General features: G+C 46.5%; 1 protein-coding gene across 3 annotated transcripts in view; it reads right to left on the reverse strand.

Annotated features, from left to right (window-relative positions):
* ADAM12 (ADAM metallopeptidase domain 12) overlaps window positions 1–24,266 on the reverse strand; it is a 351,526-nt gene that overhangs the window by 126,559 nt on the left and 200,701 nt on the right. For all 3 annotated transcript variants that reach the window (XR_009252729.1, XM_058698080.1, XM_058698079.1), the window contains exon 4: window positions 11,645–11,723. Coding sequence is in view for 2 of the 3 variants with exons in the window: in XM_058698080.1 (XP_058554063.1) it covers window positions 11,645–11,723 (79 nt within the window). In the remaining variant the exon portion in view is untranslated. The remainder of the gene's footprint in view (window positions 1–11,644; window positions 11,724–24,266) is intronic.

Here is a 24,266-nt window from a genome sequence, read left to right on the forward strand (position 1 = left end):
GTTTCCCCACTCCAGTAAAATAAATTTTCCTTCTGTTTAATCCTATCAATCAAACGTAATGGTGGGTAAGAGGAAGATCGAGTAAGAACCCTTGAGCTCGAAAATAGTAGCCCTCAACTCTCTGCCATATGGGAAGTGAAATCCAAATTCTGTTATCCAACTCTCAGTGGACCAGAAAGAAAGGAATTTTATCTGCTAAATTGCTAACAAAAATGGCCTGACCTTGTGATTAAAAAGGACTGTGAGCAGACAGTCTGTTAGGGAATATGCTGAGTGAAAATTATTTTCAATGCCTCTTTTCCTTGGGAATTTTATAGCATCCCCCCACCCCCACCCTGCACCATATGCAATGGGCCAAACTATCTTGATTTAGTGTTTGAATCACACAACGTTCTAGTCGTAAGGGAGCTTCAGGCCGTCTAAGGCCAGTCTTCCTCTTTTAGGCAGCCCCTTTCCCGAGCAGATGTGGAAACTGAGGTCCTGACTGGTTAAGTGACTGCCTCAGGCCACAGAGTCGGTCGGTGGCACGACAGGAACTGGAATATAGGCCTCTTAATTCCAGGCCAGACGGCTTCCCCCCCGTGTCCTGTTGCCATGAACATGTGCCCTCATGAGTCTCTCTTTTGGAGAGAAAAACTACCACCTAAAGCCCAAATGTAGACGCACGGCCTTCTCAAGGTCAGCAGAGGCCACTGCAAAAGGCGTTCAGGGAATCCTAGGAAAGTGAAGTCATTTCCAAACCCGCAGACAGTCCTGCAGACGGAAGGGGTACGAGGGTGAGTATGTGTGTGTGTGTGTCCGAGTGGAAGCACGTGCACACGTGTGTATGTGTGTGGGCATACGTGTGTGCGCACGTGCGTGTGTCTGCGTGAGTCGTTGGCTTGCATTTCCGCATGGCCGTGGTCTGGGCTTTGCTCTCTCGTGTGGAACATCAGGCCCCCACATACCACACGTTAGCTTGAGACTAAAACAAGGTGACAGCGCGTTCAAGCAAAGGAGAAAGTGATTTTGCAGCCCCGCGTGTCTCTCTGGCTGGGCTATGTTACGCTTAGCCTTGAGAGCGTGCGGGACGGGATCGCAGAGAAATAAGTCACCACACCCACACTCCCAGGGCTACCTCGGCTCTCAGCTCTAACAAGAACCACGTCTGGTTAAACGACTATAAAGGACGGACCTCAGGGGCCATTCACATTATTTTACTGCGCTGGAATTCTGCATCAGAGAACAGCACATGCTTAAGAAATCATGTTCACGTTCCTCGGGACCTCCCAGCCAACTGGGCCTGGAAACAGCATGTCTGCAACAGAGAGAGCACGAGATGGCTCTTGAGTTGCAAGTCTGGGGATTTGAGACTTAAGAGGCTCAGTTTTTAATCTGCAAAATGGGAGTGACCCTTAACTGCCCAGGGTTTGGGGGGATCAAATACACATTACACAGGGAAGCAGTTTGAAATGGAAGGCACCGTGATAGAGCTCGACTATGAAAATACGTATTTGAAACCCATTAGGCCATTAACTCAATTTTCCACTGTGCTAAGCCCGAGCTCTGCGTATTTTTGCTGAACGAACGTATGTGAGAACAACAGACACGACGGACAGAAGGGGGCTGATTTTCCGCACGGGTTTCTAACTCTCAGCTCCAAATCCGCTTGCATGTTGTGTGGGACTTTACAGAACACATGAAAACGAGCAGAAGGGGCCTGGCGAGAGCCAGGGTGGGGAGACGGAGGGGCCGGTGGCCACTTTACAGGGACACACGCACCTTAAGATCTGTGCTCAGCACAGCACAGCACATCCCCCGCCCTTCCTGCCTGCAGCCCGCAGTTCACTTTCTCATCCCGCTATCACGATATAGAGGGACTTCCAAAGAGACATATGGGCCAGGGTGGTTACGAATTGTTGTGGATCGATCAAAACAGAGCAGTGGCTGCAGCTGGCTCGCTTTTCCAAAGGACCGTGTGCCAGGGTCAGTGTCTGTTTCATGTTCAGATTCACGGCCGGTTAAGCACTACAGCTGGGATTTGAACCTGGGCAGTCTGCCTCCCTGGCTTGTGGTCCTAACCTTGCATATACCACCTCCAGCCAGAAGGCCTCGCTCAGAGCCTTCCCCTTCGGACAGCTTTAGCAAAGGAAAGTCACCCAAACCTGGGATTCCGCTGGGAACTCATTCCAGATTCCACATGGATTTGGCTCTTCCGTTGTTTGGCTCCTGACGTATCCTTGCCATGAGCCCCTCATGTCATCTGTGGTCAGACTCTGTGCTCCCTGAGGGCAGGGATTGTGTCCTCCTCCCTCCTATAAACTGCCACGAAGCACTGGACCTTTACTGATCTCGGTTCAGTCTGGGCTTTGAAGCGATGCACTTGGCCAACGCCCAGAGGGCTGTTTGGACCCGTCCTTCTCCCACATTCCAGGACTCTGGACCAGCAGGACATCCTCCGCTCTCCCCCAGAAGCCTTTGCTGGGTGTCTCCTTGCAAATGAATGCTAGTCCATTCCCTAATCCACTTGCTACAGCTTTACAGACTGATTCCATTGCAACAGACGTCAGAGCCAGGAACGCATAACAGAGACCCTCCAACATTCCAAGTGAATCAGAGGCCGGTGTATCACAGAGGCTGGGAGCTCAGATGCTAGAGTCAGACCACGTGGGCTTGGACCTTAATAGCCGTGGGCTTGGTCTAGTTACCGAACCCCTGTAGGTCTCAGATTCCTCATCTGGGTATAAAAATAGCCAAAATTGCTTTATTGTGAGGATCAAACCACAAAACACAGGAAAAGCACTTTATACCATGCCTTGTGTGTTGCTGATGGCTTCCTCAATGTTAGCTGGCATATCGGACACTCAACACACATTTGTTGTTGAGCAAGCATATGAATGAACGAATGAATGAATGAATGAACTCACACATGCAGAAGAGGAAGGTATGTCACCACTGATGAATGTGAATACTGGTCTAAGAAGTTTGGCCTTGATTGAAGGAGGATTGGGGAAGCTATTGGCGATTTAGGGTCAAAGTAAGTGCAACAGGGAATGGCATACAGAGAAAGATATTCTAGAAGGACTGGTGAGGCAGGAAGAGGGGCCGGATTGAACCTAGGTGAGGCTGGGAGTGAGGGGAAAATGTCAGGTGGTTCTGGCGTCTTCTGGCTGGGCAGAAGGCAGGACCTAATTGGAAGAGCAGGAATGTCCGTGGACAGGGAAAGGGTGATAGATGCAGTGGGGCAGGGTCACCATGGGATGTGGGCAGCACCTCCATCGGTGGGAGAACAGAGCAGCCCTCTGGGAGACAGGCAAGTCGGGAAGAGTGGATGGATGGGATGAGTATAGAGTTCAGCGAAAGCAGGGAAATTAAATCCATTTCAAAGCTTTCTTGAGAGCCCGATAACGAGCCTTGCTCACACCTGCTACACTTACGGGATGTGAATGACCTGGGACTTCCCTCCTACATCCAGAATCATCTCTTCATACATGTCTGCTGGCCTCTGTCATGGAATGAGGTTGACTCCTGACATGCTTAGTCCAAGCCAGAGATTCTACCCCTTTTTGAGAGGAAACATTTGCCATGGAAGTGGATGGGACGTCACCCAAATGATCCTTCTGACCAAAATATTGGATTCCACACCTATCTGATGCCCAGCCTCAGTTAACACTGACTGGTCTCCCGTTGGCATCTGCCAAGCAAATGTTTTCATAAGTTTTTCCAATGAGAAACACATACAACAAATGAAATCTTTCTGGGTATGCCTCACGAGTATAAGGTCAGACATTTTCCCTTCTCCGTCTCCATGGTCCCGGCCCCAGCAGCCATCTCCTCTCCTCTGGGCTTTAGGCTTTTCCACAAGAACAGCTTCCTGATCTTGCTGGATCCCTGCTCCTGCTTTCTCTGAGGACCTCTTCATGTTGCGGCCAGTGGGTCTCTCAAAGCCTGCACTGGTCATGACACCCCCAGGGTTGAGATCTCTTATGGCTTCCCAATGTTCCTCCATGACAAACAAATATATCACCGTGGCCTCCAAGGCCTCCACAGTCTGGCCCCTGTCGCTTTCTAAACACTTCCCCGTCTGCAAGTAAAGCTCAGCATCACACTGGAATGTCCTTCCCTCTCCGGTCCCCCCCTGGTTCGTCCCTCCTCAACCTTCAGATCTCAGTTCACACGCTCCTTCCTCCATGAAGAAGACTTCCATGATCGCTTAAGACCAGATGGAGACCCTCAGCCTTCCCTTCAGCACACTTAGGGAAGATGTCGATTAGGTTTGATATGCTTAGAAAAATATCAGTCTCCTCCCTCCAGCCCCACGTGGGTCCCCTTGTCTATTCTGAACCCTTGCTGTACCCTCGGTGGTGGTCATAGTGCCTGGCCCAGTGGGGGTGCTTGGTTAGCACACGTGCAGCAGCTGGGTGCATTTCTACGGAACATTCAGGAGGCTTCTGCAGGGCTGTTCTGGCCTTTCCCAGAGTCTTCTGGGACGCGAGGGCACAAATGTCGTGTGCACAGTCCCTCACAGCCCTTATTAAAAGTAACAATATAAAACATAATCTTCCCTCAGATGTGGTCAACAAAGGATAAAGCCACAAATATTTCATCCTGTCAGGGCAATAGAGAGATAAAAGACGAGCGATTAATTCCAAAATTAAAATCAGCCCCTACTCTGCCTGTCAACCAGCTTACACTGATGGTTGAGAGATGAAATCTAAAAAAAAAAAAAAAAAAAAAAAAAAAAGACGGTACCATGGCCAAGAGTGGTTCTTATTTTATGTATAATCTTAAATTTAGGTAAATTCATTGTGTGCTGACTTTAGGGGATAAGAAGATGAGTCTGCACATTTCTTTTTTTGTTTTGCAGCCTGATTAAAAAAAAAAACAAAACAAAAAAAACCAAAAAAAACCCCAAAGCTGTGTCTGTCTCCTCACCATGAAAGACAAGACAAGGTCATGGACTCTCCTAAAGGGGTTTCTGCTGGAATGACCAGCTGTCTGGGGCTGTGGGTTCTCTTTAGTGGCTAAGACTGTTCACTCCTTACCTCTACAGTGATGTGGCTGGAGGCTCAGGATGGGATCAAAGGAATGGGAGACAGGAGATGCTCGATTGTAAGACAGGCCCTTCTTTTTCTTTTCAAAAAAATTTTTTTAACATTTATTCATTTTTGAGAGACAGAGTACAAGCGGGGGTTGGGGCAGAGAGAGAGGGAGACACAGAATCCGAAGCAGGCTCCGGGCTCCGAGCTGTCAGCACAGAGCCCGACGAGGGGCTCGAACTCACAAACCACAAGATCATGGCCTGAGCCGGAGTCGGACACCCAACCGACTGAGCCACCCAGAAGCCCCAAGTCCTTCTTTGTCTAACTGTAAAAGCAATACTTGCTTGTTGTTTCTGGAAGTCTGGGGTGGGGGTGGGGGTTTGCCAATTGACCTCTGGTTGTGAGATCCAAAGAATCAGATGAAGATCAAAATATACTTCCGGCTTATTTACCTTCAACAAAAGGGGCTTCTGGTATATTCTGTTAGAGGATACTGTTTAGGTCTAGGTAGAACTGAGGCATTGTGCGATTTCCAACGTTCATCCCTACCACTCTGTCCTTGCTAGCCAAGCCTTGGGGCCCATCCGGAGGAGGGTCTGGCTTGCACAATACTGTTGCTGAGAACACTCCATGGAGGAGGGGGCAAGCCTCAGCCACCATGAGGGACTAAGGGAAGACAGCAAGACTAGTCTCATGGCCCTTCCAAGCATGGGCTCCCCTGCTCCCCAGTGAGCAGAGACCAGGGTTCTCAGGCCTGCTTGCTCCTACTGCCCTTTCCTTAAAAAGAGACTTCCAGGGGGGCTCAGTCAGTTAAGCGTCTGACTCTCGATTTCAGCTCAGGTCATGATCTCATGAATTGTGGGTTCGAGCCCCGTGTTAGGCTCTGTGCTGATAATGCAGAGCCTGCTTGGGATTCTCTCTCTGCTCCTCTCCCTAAGACCCTCTCCCTCCCACCCTTTCTCTTTCTCAAAATAATAATAAAAAAGGACGCTTCCATGCAGAGGAGTGAGGGGTGGGTAGAGGGATGGGGCAGACATTTGCCCATCTATACAGTGACCTTGTAGACAAATGAGAAGAAAGAAAAATACAATCCCTCCCCCATATACACACAACAATCACAGGAAACAGAAAAATGCACTTTCCCCCTAAAGAGACGACTACTGTTAGCATTCTGATACACCACCATCCAGCTAGTCTCTAAAATGCCTACATTCCAAGCCTTCTGCTCCCACCCTCCGAGTCCCTAACCAACCCGGCAGCTGTCAGGCCCTTGTTCTTGTTGTTGTTTTTAAATGTTTATTTATTTTTAAGAGACAGAAACAGATCACAAATGGGGGAGGCACAGAGAGAGAAGGAGATACAGAATCCAAAGCAGGCTCCAGGCTCTGAGCTGTCGGCACAGAGCCCGACGCGGGGCTCGAACTCACAAAGCGCAGGATCATGACCTGAGCCGAGGTCGGACGCTTAACCGACTGAGCCACCCAGGTGCCCGTCAGGCCCTTGTTTACCTACCTAGTCCTGTATCTCTCCTTCTCTCATAGCATATTTGCCTTCTCAAATGAGAAGAAAGGGCAAAAAACTGCCTAAGAATAGGAAAATTAGGAAGAGATTGAAACTAAAACCACCAAACTGGTAAAATAATGTTGGAAGCATATCTCACACACTCTGGGTGTGCCCATGTTAGCTGAGTACTGCTCGCCCTCATACATGATGGATGTGTGGAGAACTCAAGCCTATTGCCACGGTATTTCTAAGCTCTCTTTTTCCTGCTTCTGTCTGGAACAGCAATTACACTGTGGGGATTGCCTCAGAGATAACTACAAAAGCATATTTTAAATGAGAGCATCCTAGGAGAAAAAAGAGAGAGAAAAAAAGAGAAAGTCAAGTGTGAAGTTATGGCACTAATTATTACTTATATCTGAGGTCAATCCTCAGGTCTTCTTCATTTTTGACCTCCAGCTTTCTCCTGGACTCCAGATTCATGAACACCTTTACTTGGCTGTCCCACGGCCAACTCAACAGGGACAAACCCATCCTCATTGTCCCCTATGCCTTCCCAAGCCAACAACTGCTCCTTAATGGTGCCAGAGAAAATACATGGTCCAGTGGAGAGCCCAAGCAGAAGGGGGCAAGCCCTGTTGGTGACACCTCCCTTGTTCACTGTCACCGGATCTTGCCTCTTCAAGCTTTCTTGCCTTGAACCAGCTCCATCCATCTGTCGGCGAAACCTTCATCAACCACCTTAGGCCCCTAACAGACTTTCTTGCCTTCGGTCTGCCAGTAATTCTGCCAATCTTTCTTCCATTCAGCCATCAGAGAGCCTTTCTAAAGCACAGAAGCGAACAATGCCATTCCCCTATATGAAAACTTCCTATAGCTTCCAATCTTCAGTAAGATAGAGTCAAACCTCTTTAGTACCAAAGGGTTTCATCCAACCTTCCTCTTCTATGCTCGTTCTCAGAGAGTTAGATATCATTGCTTTAGTGAAATCGTCTCCAACGAGTTAAAACCAACCATGGCCTTGCCGAGGCTCCAGTGGTATTTTGTACATACCAATTACATTAAAGCATAAGTATTTCCACATCTTGTAAACACCCTACCTTTTGAGTAGAATTTACATGCCAAAGAGTAGATTTTATTCAACCTATATCCTCATACCCTAACAGTTTCTGCACACAGAAGGTGGTTAATAAATGTTTGCTGAGTGAACGAATAAATGAATGAATGAATCGTTTTTGGAAAGTCTAGTCTATGTAAGATGATGTGTGAAGCTCTACGGGGTTAGAAAGGAGATACAAGAAACATTCCCCACCCACGAGAGCTCTTATAATCTACATAATAAATACCATGGATTATATTTGAAGAAATAATATCAATCATAATAATATTTTTCATCTAAAGATAATAATACATAAAACTGTATTATTAGATATACTGATATTGAACTATCTTTGCATTTCTCGGATAAGTACCATTTGGTCATAAAGTATTTTCAAAAATATGTGCTGGACATGATTTGTAAATATTTTACTTAGGATTTTTGCCACTATGTTCATAATTGAAGCTAGTCTATAATATTCATGTTGTGGATGCTCTCTTTCTGATTTTCGTAGTTACTCTCTTTTCCCTTAAATTTTTTTTTTAATTCTTAGTAACTATTTGTTCTTTATAGGTTTGGTAAAAGTTACCTGATAAAATATTTGGGCTTGATATTATTTTGGGGGGTGGGAAGATTTAAAAATCATTTTTCTCTTTTAGAGGGCCAGTGAGCAGGGGAGAGAGAAAAAGGGAGATGGGGAGAAAATCCCAAGCAGTCCCTATGTTCAGTGTGGAGCCCAATGTGGGGTTCGATCCCACAACCCTGGGATCAAGACCTGAGCTGAAATCAAGAGTCAGATGCTCAACTGACTGAGCCGCCCAGGCACCCCCAGAATTTACATTTTTAAGAAATGGTTAGTATTGTGGATAACATTCTTGTGATTCTCAAAATGTCTGTACGGCAACAGTTACATCCTTCCTTGTGTTGTTAATACCGTTGCTTGGGAATTCTTCTTTCTTCTTGATTAGATTTGGGTTTTGTTCGTTTTATTAATATTTTCAAAGAACCACCTTTTGGCTTAAGTGATTCTCTCCATCCTTTTGGCCTTCCTTCTCATTAATTTCTGCTCATCTATTAAAATCTTCATTTCTGAGAGAGGTATATTTAAATCTCCCTCTCTGGTTGTGAATTTGTCAGTTTATTGTAATTGTTTTGATTATTGCTTCACATGTTTTGAGGCTATTTTATTGGTATATGTAGTTTCACAAGTATTTTACCATCCTTTTGAATGGCTCCTTTTATCATTAAGCAATCAGTCCCTTTATCCATAAGAATGTCTCTTTTTGGCCTTACGATCTAGGTTGCCTGATGTTACTGCTACGACAGTAGCTTTCTTTGGGTTAATATCTGTCTACTATATATTTTCCATTCCTTTCAGAACCATGTTGTATTTTGAGTGTGAATCTTGTAAAAATTATGTAGCTGGATTTCATTTTAAGTTCTAAGCAGATAATCTGTTTTTACTTTAACAAACAGATTCAGTCTATTTACATATAATTAGAGTAATATGTTGACTCATTTTTAGCTAATTATTTTGTGTTTTATATTTACTCCGCTTTTCAAATCCTTTTCCTTCTTTCCTGCCCTCCACTGAGCTGATATACTATTTTTATGACCATCTATTGTTTGGAATTATACATTCTGCTTTCCTATTCTTTTAGCGGTTATACTTAAATTAGCAAGATACATATTTATCAAAATCTCAAGTTGATCAGTGTCTCTATTATTCGCCAGTACAATACAAATTCTTAAACTGTTCTAAATGTTTGCTCATCTTGTCTTAAAACATCCAAATTTAGTCATTATTGTTGTAATTATTATCTTAAATAGCTTACTTAGATTTACTCACACGCAGTGGTTTTGTTTCCTATTGCCTCTAACGGCCTATCCTTGGCTCTTGTGTTCTATTTGTTTCTTACTGCAATATTCTTTGTTAGTTTTTCCTTGGTAGATATTCCTTGTGAGAATCTGAGAGCAGCACATTCTCTTTTTTTGTGTGCAAATGTATTTTCCTATGATTTTTGTAATTTTCCCGTGGCTCTCTGAATTCTAATTTTGTAGTTGCTAACGAGAAGTCTGTTGTCGGTGCAATTGTCATTTTGCACAAGTGTCTCTTTTCTCTCAGGTGGTGTTACGATTTCATCTTTAGGGGTCTGCCGTTTTACTACAAGCCATCCTGGAGTGAGTCTGCTTTTTGTTCTTCCTACTTGGGGTGCATATCTTTCTCCAGTTCCAGAACATTCTCATCACACCGTTTAAACATTGCTTCTTTCCTATTTTCTTTCTTTCTTTCTGTATTTTCACTCTGGAATTTCTATCAGGCCTATTCTGTTCTCTTTAAAATATTTACAATTTCCCCTGATTTTTGTATTGTCTTGCATTCCCTGAGGTGCTGATTCTCTTGTTCCCCTTGTCCACTGACGCTCACTCACCGTGGCTTTTCTGTGTGTTTTGCAATTTTGATTTGGGGCTCATTGCTAATATTTTTATTATTCTTTGTTTTTGGCACGGGCGTCTCATGTGATCGCGGCTGTAGACATATCTCTATTTCTACTATTTTGGCTTGGGCCCAGGGGATCCAGGATTACTGATTTGGGACCAGTTTGGATATTAATGTATTGACCGGGAATTGCATTTCTATGTAGGCGTCAGACATATAAACACCAGTCCACTCCATTGCAAACATACGCTTATAAGGCTAGCTGGACTCTCAATTCTCTTTTTCTTATGAGCTATTTCTTCAATCCAGGATACCCTGAGACAGTTCTCTCTGTTGTCCCTTCTCCAGACTACACATTCTTGTTCTTTCCCACAGAGGAAGCCACTTCCTGGGGGCCCAGCTTTTGCAAAACCTCTCAGTTGTAGACACCCACTTCTCTTGTCCCCGGTCTCAAGCACCAGTCCCTCTCTCTGGACCTGAGTAGCCCTTTGAGGTCCCATGACCCCAACTCACCAGTCTACTGCTCTGAGCCTATACCCCTTCTTTGTCTTTGCCTCTTGGGGATTTCTTGGACTCTCTTCTAAACTTGACAAGGTAGTAACACAAGTTCATACATGGTTATATTATATCCAGGACTCCTATGTGCTTTCTGCAGGCTGGAAGGTCAGTGTCGGGTCATTCTACCAAATCGCTGGGGGTCTGAAGGCATCAGTTTGTAAGTGCCACATGCACACAAGAGATAAAGAAAGGGGGAAACCTGGCAGGTCGACAATGGCTGCTTGACGTCACTTCAACTGCAAATGTAAAGCCTTCCTCTAAGCTAATTCTTGTTAAAACAGATATCCACAGCTTTTTGGAAAAAAAAAAACAAACTAGCTTTCCCAGTCCTCAGAGGGCAGCAACTCTTTTTAAATGCCCATGTTCACGCGGGCTGAGCACACAGAAAACACAGCAAACACTTGTTAAAGGAACAAATAAATTTAGCATCTTTTCCAAGATACACATAAAACTTTGAATACCGGGAAAGCTAAAAGTGATAAACGTCATATGATGGTAACCACCATAATATAGGATCATAAGTGTTTATGGTGGATTTATCATTCATATAGATAAATGGCTTATACATTTATTTCTGGTGGACACGCCTATAATAGGTAGGTTACATTTATAATAGGCAGGATACATTTATAGGTTAAGCAGAGTCAGTTTTACTTCGAATTGTTTTTAAGGGACATAAAGTATAACACAGCTAAATTCAGCCCAGGGACAATTGCTTTCCAAGCCATCTTGAAACGTGGCTAGGTTTTCTAGAAAGGATTTGCCCAACCGAGCATCCCCTAGTGATTGGATGGTGGTTTCGAGGTCGGCCACATCTCCAAGGACTATCCTGGCACAAAGCTGGCCAAGGCCAAGTTCTCCTGGAGTTATAATGGAATGCCTAAAGCCTAAGTGATGCATAGGTGCCTTATGGTCCCTAAGTGTAGCCTCTGGGCATGTGGCTTCACTTAGGATAAAACAGCTACAAAGTTTAAGCACAGATTGACGGCGTGCGTGGTGTTGTGGTGGCCTTGCCGCCGGACTTACCGTGTAATTTCGAGTGAGGGAGACATCGGTGCCATCCAGCAGATAATGGGTTTCTGTGAAGCTGTTAGCGATGAGGCCTCTGTGGAAAAAGAAAGACAAACGAGATAAAAGGATGAGTGGAGAAGCGTACGGACATGTTGCGAACAAGGCAGCCAGTAGCTGACCCGCCCTTATGTGACAGGTGACCCTGTGAGGCTCCCAAAGGACCTTCCACCTATTTGGGAAGGAGTCAGGAGGAGACCCAGACAGGCAGGACTCAGACACGTGGGCCTTGAACAACAGCTCCCACGGTACACGTGGAGCCCTCACCCATCCCCCCTTACCTCCTTCTTCTAGCACACTCCAGGCGTGTGCGCCCAGGGACCAAGGCCCCCACGTGCACATGCATGTGGGGACACACACACAGGCACACGCTCTTCTACGGACGGCATATGCCGATTTGCAAGCTGGGAGAGTTATCTGCCTGGCAGTCACAAAGGCCCCCGCCATCTAGAAGCAGTGGCGAAGCCACCTGTTGGGACAATAATTCCGGATCCAGGTATCACCCCTGCGGGTACACCCTCAGGTGAGAGAACCAGCTATCAATATTAACATGTCAAAGAAGCGTTTGGGACAACAGCAAACTGTTCAAAGCAGTGTTTCGGGAGGGGAGGAAAATGGGTGAATGGAATGCGGTAATGGAATGCTGTGGAAGGAGAACTTCACACAGGAAGCCTGCAGATGGAACAACAGCTGGCCGGACAGAGCAAGGTGGGAGAGAAGGGAATTCAGGGCAGACGATGGCAAGGCCAGGAGATCTGAGCTGTGAAATCTGGGGAGCCAAGCTGGTGTCAGAGGGGAAAGAGTCCTACACGGAGGCTGCGTTGTATCTGCCTGGGCAACGTGTCGTTGACTTTATTTTATTTTATTCTTATTTTTTAAACTCAATTTAATGACATTTAGTTATTTATTTTGAGGGACAGAAGGAGAGTGGGCAGGGGCATGGGGGAGGGGCAGAGGGAGAGAGAGAGTGAGAATCGCCAGCAGGCTTCACGCCCAGCGAGGAGGCCGAGGGGGGCCTCATTCTCACAACTGTGAGATCACGACCGCAGCCAGATCAAGAGTCAGATGCTTGGGGCACCTGGGTGGCTGAGTTGGCCGAGCGTCCAATGTTTGATTTCGGCTCAGGTCATGATCCCGGGGATGTGGGATCAAGCCCCGTGTTGGGCCCCTGAACTGAGCATGGAGCCTGCTTGAGATTCTCTCCCTCCCTCCCTCCCTCCCTCTATCTCTCTCTCCCCCTCTCCCTCTGCCCCTGTTCCCACCCCCCAACCCCCAACTCACATACACACTCTGTCTCTCTCAAATAAAAGAGTCAGACGCTTAACCGACTGAGCCACCCAGGTATCCCAGAGTTGCTGTAAATACTGGACTTTGCAGGGGGCGGCAATGACTGGCAGTGGCTGTCTCCTCCTCCCCAGCCTCCAGAGAATGAGCCTCACGCCATCGGCTGGGGGTGGCCCCGTCTCCAGTCCAGAGATGAAGCAGGGACCCCAGCTGGCCAACCACAACTCTCCCCTATGGCACGCTGTGAGCTGGGGCTTCCGGGGAAGAAGTCTTGCCTCTCTGTTCTCAAAGCTCCAAGAACATGCTCACAGGGGTTCCCTCAGCCTGGTGCCTTGCTTTAGAGGACGCTGCCCAGACACAGCCACCACTCAGCCCTGACAAAGGGGACAAAGGGGGAGACTTTCCATATGTGCTGGGGACCCACTCTGCCTCTCCCCTTCCTCAATAGCCCCCTCTCCTTTACTTCAGTTGGCGTGAGTTAGGATTTGCATCCAGGGTGCTGACAAATGGATAGAGTTGAAACGGAAGTGGGAGGTTATTGATGTAACAGGCGAGGAATACTTTCCTCATAATCGATTTCTTTAGCTCCTCTCCCAGCCAAGTCCAGAACTGAAAGCAATTTCCCCGTTTTACATGGACTTCAATAAATTTCGGAAACGCCTGGCTTAAATCAGTTAGACCCTCACGGAGGTCTGACTTGTGCTCTCCTCACCAGCGAGGGTGGAAGAAGATTGTGCCAAAACATAAAACAGATGATCTCTCACACTCACTGATTAAGGTACCAGGATCCTCCCGCCCCGCTCCACCCCTCCCTCTGCTCAGGAATACACAGATCATGCTGGAGGGGGCCAGCCTCCGTGTTGCTTTTGGTCTCGAATCCCCATCCTCTACGTGTCCCTCCTCCTGTGAGCTTTCCCAGGGTCCTCTGGGCAGGTTCACTCAGGTTCGCCCTGCCGGCATGGGCAAGGGCAAGGCAGGGAAGTGTGGGAGGCTGGCGGCCTTGACAGGGGCAGCTGCAGGGGAGGCCGAGGGGATGGGGACAGAAATGGTCAGTGTGTCTTTCCAGACGGTGGCTCTAAAGGGAAGCAGGGAGATGGGAGGTGAAATCATGAGGCAGGGGCTTGAGGAAGTGGAGGGGCTGGAGGAAAATGGGGCAGAGAGGGGGTGAGACAACGCGGTGGGGGGAGCAGGCAGAAGGACTCACAGAGCAGGGGAATGGGGAGGAGGAGTGGGAGCCCTGGCTACACGAGGAAGGGCCTGGAACAGCCTCAGTGCTCCTGGGGAGAGAGGGCTTGGTCAGCTTCGAGATCACAGAGGAGAAGATTTAATACAATTCAAGTTAGATTGTTATTACTTATATTATTTACTGTTCATTCATAATTTTATTACTTTGCTTATATTTTGTTAACACTTTAGTAGTTCTGTGCTTAACGGTGCTGGATCCTTATATTTTTTAATGTTTATTTATTCATGAGAAAATGCAAGTGGGGGGAGGGGCAGAGAGAGGAGAGACACACAGGATCCGAAGCGGACTCCAGGCTCTGAGCTGTCAGCACAGAGCCGGACGCAGGGCTCAAACTCATGAACTGTGAGATCATGACCTGAGACGCTCAACCGACTGAGCCACCCAGGCGCCCCATGGATCCTTATTTTGAACGAACCTAATACTAAGAGGAGTAACACACATAGGAATTTGTAGAAATATAATTTGTAACACAAAGTGTAGAGATATAATTTATACCACAAAGAGATAATACTTTAAGGCTTTCTAACTGAAAGCTAGTTTAGATGGATGTCCAAGGAGGAGACTTGCTTCATGTATGGGGGACATGGGAAATCCACCAGGAAAGCCAGGAATTGGACAATGAACTTTTGGTAGAGGACAGTCAGTAAACTTGTGGACAAGAGGAATAACAGATGGATGAGTGGATGGATGGATGGATGGATGGATGGATGAAGGACTGAATTTTGGGCGAATGCTGTAGGCATATTCTTTTTGTCTAGGACTGTCCCCTCTCAGCTTGGGTAACCCGTGCCCCATGTCTTTCCCAGGGACCACGACTTGTTGAGAAGCCATGGCTGAAACCGAGGGTGTGCTCACTTGAGGCTTTCTCAGATGTGTGTCTAATTCATTTTTATTTTTTTTAATGTTTACTTATTTTTGACAGAGAGAGAGACAGAGAGAGAGAGAGAGAGAGAGACAGAGCAGGAGCGGGGGAGGGGCAGAGAGAGAGGGAGACACAGAATCCGAAGCAGGCTCCAGGCTCCAAGCTGTCAGCACAGAGCCCGTCGCGGGGCTCGAACTCACAGACCGCGAGATCATGACCTGAGCCGAAGTCGGACACTCAACCGACTGAGCCACCCAGGTGCCCCAGACGTGCGTCTAATTTAAAAGGGGCTAGCAGTCAAAGGTCCCATGAGAAAAGAGCAGAGGTGGACAATGGCCATATTGGAAATGGAACAGCAGGGGACCCATTTCCTTTAGATTTCCCCAAGGAGAAAAATCCAATTAGGTGGATTCTCTATGTCAGCAAATGAAAACAGAAGGTGAATGCATAATTTCATGAGAACATTCTTTTTCTCTGCTTATTAGATTAGCTGATCTAACAAGGAATTCTGTTCCTCCTTACACCAGAAAATAAAACGCCGGGAGTTGATTTTGCTCTTTTCCATATGTTTGGCTATTGTAAGTGACACCTCAGTATTCTCTCATTTAATATTTATTGTGCTGGACACTGGGAATAAGACACCCCCCAGCCTCATCATCTGGTGAAAGACAGACCCAAAGAGTGATGAGAGCTCCATGATACAGAGATGCCCAAAGCACTGCAGGAGTTCAAGGAGAGGCTTCTAATCCAGAAGGCAGCCTGAGGGAGGTGGTACCCAAATGGATTATGAAAGATGGACAAGAAGAAGTCACGTGTGAAGGGGTGGTGAGGCAGGAGATGGAGAGGAGTGAGGAAGAGATGGTTCCAGATAGGGGTGCCTCCATTCTCAAAGGCATGGAATGTACAGGAAGAGCATGCTAGTGGGGGCTGGGCACCGGAAATGTGAAGCCCTGCTGAGTTCCAGGTGTTGGGTGTAAAGTTTGAAGCAGGGCAATGCACCGTTGCTCAGAGAGGCATGCCGGGGACTAATCCACCAAGTTGCAAGCATTGCTGACTTTACTCCGTGTAATGGGAGCCATTCAATGTGGCAGTGACCCAAGCAGACACAAGCTTTGGGGCCAAAGGCCGCTCTGACGGCCACGTAGATAAGACTTCGGGGGCAAGAAACAACTGCAGCAGGAGGGCTAGTTAGAGGAAGCCGGTGTGAGCGTCCAAACAAACGGCCAGACCAAGATATAAGCCTTTGGGATGGGAAATACAGATGGGGGGACAGAATTAGGAACCTCAGTTGGCACCCGAGATGGGTGGTTCATCCAGGAGGGAATGGAGACGGTGAGTTCCACCTTGGCCACGTTGAGTGCCGGGTACCTGAGAGACATGCTCCTGGATGTCCGGCAAGCAGCTGACTCCACGAGTCTAAGGTCAAGGAAGTGGCTTGGGGTGAAGACAGAGATGGAAACAGACAGCACACGCTTTCTTTACGGGGGAGTAAGAACATTTACGTCCCCAACTTGGCAGAACCCGAATATACACACCAATAAATCACAAACATAAAGTCAGTGATAATAACACAGTAACAGAAGAAGACTTTAACACCCCACTTACCGCAGTGGGCAGGTCATCCAAGCGGAAAATCAACGAGGAAACAATGGCTTTGAATGACACGCTAGACCGGAGGGACTTAACAGATCTATTCAGAACATTTCGTCCTAAAGCAGCACGATACGCATTCTTCCCGAGTGCAGAACCGATCACATACTAGGTCGCAAATCAGCCCTCAACAAGTACAAAAGGATCAACATCACACCGTGCACATTTTCAGACCATGCTATGAAACGTGAAATCAACCACAGGAAAAAAAATTTAGAAAGACCACAAACACTTGGAGATTAAAGACCACTGTACTCAAGAATGAACGGGTTAACCAAGAAAGCTAAGAGGGAATACAAAAGTACACGGAAGCCAATAGAAATGAAAACACAACAGTCCAAAACCTTTGGGATGCAGCAAAGCGGTCGTAAGAGGGAAGTAGACAGCGATCCAGGCCTTCCTAAAGAAGGAAGAAAGGTCTATAGGGCAATAGGAAGAATCTCATCCTTTCCAGCCAAGCACTGTATTTCTAATTGCAAAGTCTTTGGGTGTATGTGACTAGAAATGATCATTGATGATTTACATTAAAACACTATGATGTGGGGGTGCCTGCGTGGCTCAGTCGGTTAGGCGTCCAACTTCGGCTCAGGTCATGATCTCGCGGTCTGTGGGTTCGAGTCCCGCGTCGGGCTCTGGGCTGACAGCTCGGAGCCTGGAGCCTGCTTTGGATTCCGTGTCTCCCTCTCTCTCTGCCCCTCCCCGAATCACGCTCGCTCTGTCTCTCTCAAACATTAAAAAATGTTTTTAAACACTGTGATGTAGATAACATTTTCCCTTATAAAATTTCTTACATTTCTGAAATGATTTGCGTTTGAAATAAAAAAATCACCCCCCAATTGCCCTTTTAAGTCAATATTGAAAGGACCCCACTCCAAATTTGCTATTATATAATTTAGTTATATTGTTTGAGATGGATTTCATCAAAATGAATATTTTATTCCCCCAAACATAGGAGAGCAGAAAGAAACACCTACTCATTTTCACCTCTGGGATCCCTTTCTCCATCCTCCTTTCATTAATGTTTCCCTGTGCTGTGCCAGGACTCTGTTACAGGACCTGCCTTCTGCTCTACCTGGTTTCTTGGTGTCTTGTCTTCTCCCACCCTGGGTTGAGCTAAGGGGCAGAAGCTACGTCCCTAAGCTAGCAGGATGCCTCGCACACAGGAAGCGCTTAATAAATAAACAGACGACAAACACGGACTCATTATTATAGAAAAGCAACCCAGTTGGGACAGAATGCGTTCCAACAAACTGGATCAATTAAAAATAAAAAACATGGTTTCAAATTGTGGTCACTGATCCTGGAGGGGGTCTGGGGAGGGGACAGTCACATTCACTCCCTTGTCATTTCAAGAATTCTCAATGCTGTCAGGTCCTCAAGACCAACACTGACAACTTGTCCTCAATTTCAGAACTGCTTAAAGGAGGGAAATAGGGAAAAGAAAGCTAAGAGTTTGGCATCAATTATTTAGAACATAAAAAACTCATTGATGATATGTCAACTTTTTCCTATTATTTCTTTGAAGAGTATACATATGGTTTAAGGGTTTAATTATTCTGTGCAACATATTCACGCAAACGCATCACAAGACGGCTCTTATGTGTCAGTTACACCAGAAGGCACCACGGATACTCTCTGCAATTAAATCACACACGCACTAGTGATCTCTCTAGGAAAGCCATTTGGTATTCAGAGCATCCAACCCAGTTTTCTGCCGAAGACTGACTTCGCTACAAGTTATTATTCCACAAATTACCAAGTCATTCATATATAAATTTGGGTAATGGTTTTCTTTACAGGAAGTTGGAAATACAGCTATGAATACGTTCATATGAGGGATAAACCATCTGGAGCTTCAACAAAACATAACACATAATAAAAAGCGTAATTAAAAATCATGATCAGGATTTTCCTAGTTACTAGAACGAAGATCCTTTATTGAAAATGGTCTATTCCTCAACCGGAGCTAAATAAATATAGAGAAAAAATCGAGAGGAAAATCAATATGTACCCAGACTGGATGCCTCACACACTGAAAGAACTCCTTGTGGTTTTCAGTGAAAACTACACTGGCTGGAGTCAGGGGACTCTTCACCCTCGTATCATTGGCTCTTCTGGACTCTTCTACAGAGAGATCAGACAACTGAATAATTCTCTATAAAGACAGTGCACTGAGGTATGAAATGAGAGAAGGAAAATGAAAAATAAGAAAAAGAATCCAAGATCTGGCATTTTCTACGGCTCAGCCTTGTTTGGACTACTTTTAGAGCTTAGCCCTTGTAAATATCTATGCTTTTTTTTGTTTTCCCTATGGGGAAAGTTATCCTGGTAAACGGCTTATGCTCTGGGTTCGTGATTTGGGGAATGAAAGCAACAGCCACTCCCTATCGCCACTACCATGTATGACTTGTCTTCATGACCCAGAAGCCGCCTCCCTCCTATTATTTGCCAGGCCCTGGGACACCTGCCTTTCAAGTGCACTTTCAACCTTGATGTTGGTGGAGACCCTGTGGTGTAGGGACTGTTACCATCTATCTGCTTAGAAATGAAGAGGGAAACACTCAGAGAGGTTAAGGGATTTGTCCACTGCCACACAGCTGAGCCAGTGGAGACTGAACTTGGCTCCATTTGGCTCTAAAATCTACCTCATCGCAACCACTTGGTCCACACTGCCTTGCCAGGAAGAAATGTCAGCACATGGCTCTTAAGGTTTGAAGATAAGTAGCAGCAAATCACATTCCAACTTCCCCCGAAATAACTTTTTCCACCCTGCAAAATGGGGCTTACGCTGTCTCCCATAGCACTCAATTCAACTTGGCTACAAAATTCAAATTATTTTTGGTCGTAATTTCGGTATTTGGGGATCCTAACTATTTAGAACTGCGCATCTGTAAGAACAATGAAGCATTTACATTCAATTTTCTTTTGTTCTCCTCTATTTGCTGAACTACTCGAAACGATTAAATAACTTCCCCCCTCCCACAATAAAAAAACAAGTTCCTTCTCCCCAGCTCTTTCTCATTTAGTTTCACAGACTGTAATACGTAAAACCGTTGAGACAGCATCTTGGGAACTATAGGGGACACTTAAGTTTCCCCGCAAAATAATATCTTAATGTACTGCTTTCAAATATGCAGAATTTTGGATCAAATCACGGGCCATTTCCACTGAAATATGTTACCACTGTCGTTTGGGGCTCTTCAGATGACCCCATCCCGCCACAGAATGCGCGGATCACACGTGCCACCACAGACAGTTGTAAACTTGCTAGAAATCTGTGTGAACACAGCGGGGCCATGTTTGACAGCCGCATTTTCCAGGTGAGTCGTAAGAGCAGGTGAATAAGGTCGGGTTGCTGCCACTGACACCCCTCAGCTGTCATTCTACGTGGGCTTAAACCTTTAGGCTACTCTCTCCCCCTTCAAATGACTACCTGTAGTTTCCAAGTCTTTTGAATGTGGGTTTCTAACCGTTTGAGGCGGTTCTCAATGGAATATGACTGTCTTCCTAGTATGGGATTTGCCAAGTTTAATAAATGGAAATGGATTATATCCCGTAAGTAAATGGAAACCCAACACACCATTCATTCCAGAGGTCAATAAAGTCCCAGAGGCACTTAGCTAACGCTGTCCTTCCTCTTCGAACATTTCTGCCAACACAGGTAAAACGGCTATGTTTTCTAGGCTTCAGAATTTTCTTTCTTCTTTTTTTTCATCTCTAGGGTTATTTCACTACCTTTATTTTATTTTATTTTATTTATTTTTATTTATTATTATTATTTTTTTTATTTATTTTTACTATGATTTATTGTCAAATTGGTCTCCGTAAGCAATAGTAGGAGCAGTCGCTAACATTCGTTTGAACCCCTACTAAGCCAAAGCACTTCAGGTGCATTATTTTATTTAACTTTTACAATAACCCTAGTGGGCTGGTGCCCGTTTGGAGGTGGGGAAGCTGGCATCAGAGGGGTTCAGTACTTGTCTAGGGTCACACGGCCGGTACTGGGCAGACGGTCTGATTTCAGAGCCCAAGATCTCATCGCTAGGCTTACACTTGCCTTTTCTGCTCGTCTCTTTTGCAAGGGACCCTATGTTTAATATGCCAGTTCCTGCCTCTGAAAACAATTAGAAAGCAATTGCAGTTTGGGTTGGGTGGGTCTGTTTCCCCTTTATCGCCAGAGGTTCAAAACGGAAAGGAGCAATGAGGAGCAGAGTGCGAATCAGGTTCTGTTCACCTCTAGAGTGAGGAATGATCACCCAGGAGTAGCTATTTCATGTGTACTGGCACAGAAAAGGTTGTCACTGCTCGGCACGTAAAGGTGAAAAGGTGAGCAGTGTAAGCGAATGAGGAATGAAACCCACTGAGATGTTTCCACTGGTGCTACACATCACCCGAAAACAATCGGGTGCGTTTGACCCCAGAAGCCAAGTCAGCCTTTATTCATGTTCTAATTACCCACAGCGCCCCACACTGCAAGTGGTGTTTCTGTCTGCAGCTCACTGAGCACCGCGAGGTCTACGATGCGGCAGGATGCGGGAGGACGCGTTACAACGAGTGGCTCTTTAAGTCTTCACGATGACCATTTCGTGCAGGTGAGAAACTGAGGCTCAGAGATGTCAAGTGGCAATAGGGTGAGGTTGTTAGATGCTAAGATGCCTTATCCTCCGCCTTTGCTCATCACCTGTATATGGAAAAACATGCTTCTGTTTCCTCCAGCCCGACAAAATTCTTGGCTGATTGTTTTATTTATTTATTTATTTATTAAAAAATTTTCATGTTTCTATTTATTTTTGAGAGACAGAGCACAAACGGGGGAGGGGCAGAGAGAGAGGGAGACACAGAATCAGAAGCAGGCTCCAGGCTCCGAGCTGTCGGCACAGAGCCCGACGCGGGGCTCGAACCCACGAACCGCGAGACCAGGACCTGAGCCGAAGTCAGACGCTCAACCGACTCAGCCGCCCAGGCGCCCCTCTTGGTTGATTATTTTAACAGATGCAGGTCCTGAGGGACCAACTGAATAGGGCGCACAAGGGGATTACAGCCAAGGGAAGTGCCTTCGAGGGCTGCGAGGGTTGGGGTGGGCCCTCCTTCTTCGCTTTCGAGGCTCCTTCTCCTGGCCAGTTCCTGGCTCCCAAAAGGCTTCCAGGCAATACCTGCAGAATGCTTGGGCTGACATTTCCAAGTAACAAAAATTCAGACGAGAAGACAAATCTACCTTCAACACAGCTCTGTGGCGGGCAGCGCAGAAGTGGTTGAGAACAAACCCGGTTCCGCTATTTTCTTTTTTGTGACCTTGGGCATGCCATTTGACCTTGTGGGATGAGAGGTTCCCCAACCAAAACAGGGATAATAGTACCTACTTCAGAAAGTTCCTGTGAAGATAAGATGTGCTAAATGCTGAACGTACGCGCCTGGCCCAGATTACGTGCTCAGTAAATGTGAGCAACCAGGACCGTTAATGAACCCCTCAGCTTCTGTCCCCCCTCGCCCCCCATCTCCCTTTTCCAAGACATCGTTTTCTCTGGCCCGACCTTTTGTGACAGCCTCCACATCCCCATCCAGTTTCTACACGACAGCCAGAGTCAAATTCCTGCGACAACAGTCAGACCCTGTCATTCTTCCACTTAACACCCTACACTCCCTTCCTACAGAGCCAGGAGGGAGAGCAGTTCAAATCCGGGAGTGTGGACCAGTCCCGCCTCCCTCTCCACAGGCCCAGCTAACCTCACGTAGGCTCTGGGGCCCTCTTTTGGTTTCTCTCCTTTCTTATCTCGGTCTGGAACACTCTTCCCCCTTTTCCTGCCTGGCCAAACAGTGGTAACCCTCACGCTAAATGGCGTTTTCTAGAGCAGCCTTCTCTGCCTGCCCCTTTTTACATCTGGTTCTCCTCGTAGCCTCCGCTGCAGGGTCCCGCCCTGTTCCTGTCATTCTCGCTGCCATTGGTGGCTTATCTGCTCTGTGACTTGTTTGAGGTTACACATCCTCCACCAGGGCAGAAGCCTCATCCGTCTGATTCTCTCCGTATCTTCAGCCCTTCGACTACGGCCTGGGACCTAATAGGTATTCCATAAACACTTTTTGAAGGAATGTATTAACCGAGGACGAGAATAATACATCAAAGGCACTCAGACACAATACACCTTCATTACTGATTTGCTGCACTTCTGCTGTGTGAGGAGGTTCCTCCTGCTCCAAAAAACAAAGCCCACCACCGCCACCCAAAACACACGAAACCCGATAGACAAAAGATGCTTAAAACTTCCGTCACCTTGACCGGATCTGGCCTTTCGTCCACGCTGTGGAGCAAATAAAATGCTTTTTTTCCCTTTCAGCCTTCAAAGAGCAGTTTCTCAATTTTTAGCATTAGAACAAGTCTAGCCAGACTTGGAACCACCAAATCAAAACACCTTTTAATCCTTGGACAAAGGGCTTTAAATGAAAAATCAAATGACTCCGGTATGCATGTACTGTCCTCGCAGCGGCGGAGGTTTGAGAGGCTGCTGGTGTTAGCCAGCACTTTCTATGGAGCCCAAGGCTGGGGGTCCAGCAACCCTGCAGGTCTGATGACCTGGTAAAGCTGTTTCACAGAGAGCTGGATGCATTTCAGCCCATTTGCCTCACCCCCACCGCTCGATGAAGAACTTTTATTAATTGGTGCTCTGAGGCAAAAGAGGGAATTTTCTTGGCCTCGGCGGAAGCCAGCCAGCTCCCAGGCAGACTTGCAGACTGGCCAGCTGGGCTCTCTTAAAAATTGACCTACATTGAACCAAGCTCGCAGAATGTGTGTTAGATCAAATTTGTTCCCTTCTGCTTACTCAGAGACAGTTCTGCTCTGCAAATTTCCACACCATTGCTGCCAGGAGACAGATGCCAGGAGTGACCTATGATGGCAGGGCAAAAAGACCCCAGCTTTCTCAAGTTTTCTCCATCAGCCACCAGACTATCCAGACCTTCTTGCTGACACTAACAAGTGATGTGCTGAGGTTTTGAAATGAATGTGTTGCTCCCTTTTTAAACAAACAAACAAACAAAAAAACAAACAAACAAGGCCCACTGGCCGTGAACTTGGGTGTGCAGAACTGTGGTCAGCAGAAGCACACCCTCGTGCCCATGATGGCCCACCGCCATTGCCTGCTCATGTCTCTGAGCCTGGGTCACAGACATCCTCCCCAAAAGCCACAGATTTCTGCCAGCACCAACAGGCACCAACGTCTGCGAGAGATCCGGTTTAAGAGAACGGATCTTTGGGGGCAATGAAGGGTTGTAACATGTAAAATTGTAAAGTGAAACCATAAGTCCTATCTGAATTCGGGTTGCTGTGTTCTTCATAGGAAGTATTCTGCTTTCCCACTTTTTCTTTTTAAAGAAACCACAATATGAAGTACCCGTAATACCCAAGGTGAATGTTTCTGATTCCCAGTAACTGTTCTTTCAATGCTTACCTGGGGCTTTTTTTTTTTTAACATCTGGAAGGGTTTTGCATTTAAACCCAATGCTTTTGAGAACCCGCAGGGAGGAGCCAAAGAGCAGACAATGGA

This window comes from Neofelis nebulosa, chromosome 13, assembly GCF_028018385.1.
Source record: "Neofelis nebulosa isolate mNeoNeb1 chromosome 13, mNeoNeb1.pri, whole genome shotgun sequence".
Lineage (NCBI taxonomy): Eukaryota > Metazoa > Chordata > Mammalia > Carnivora > Felidae > Neofelis > Neofelis nebulosa.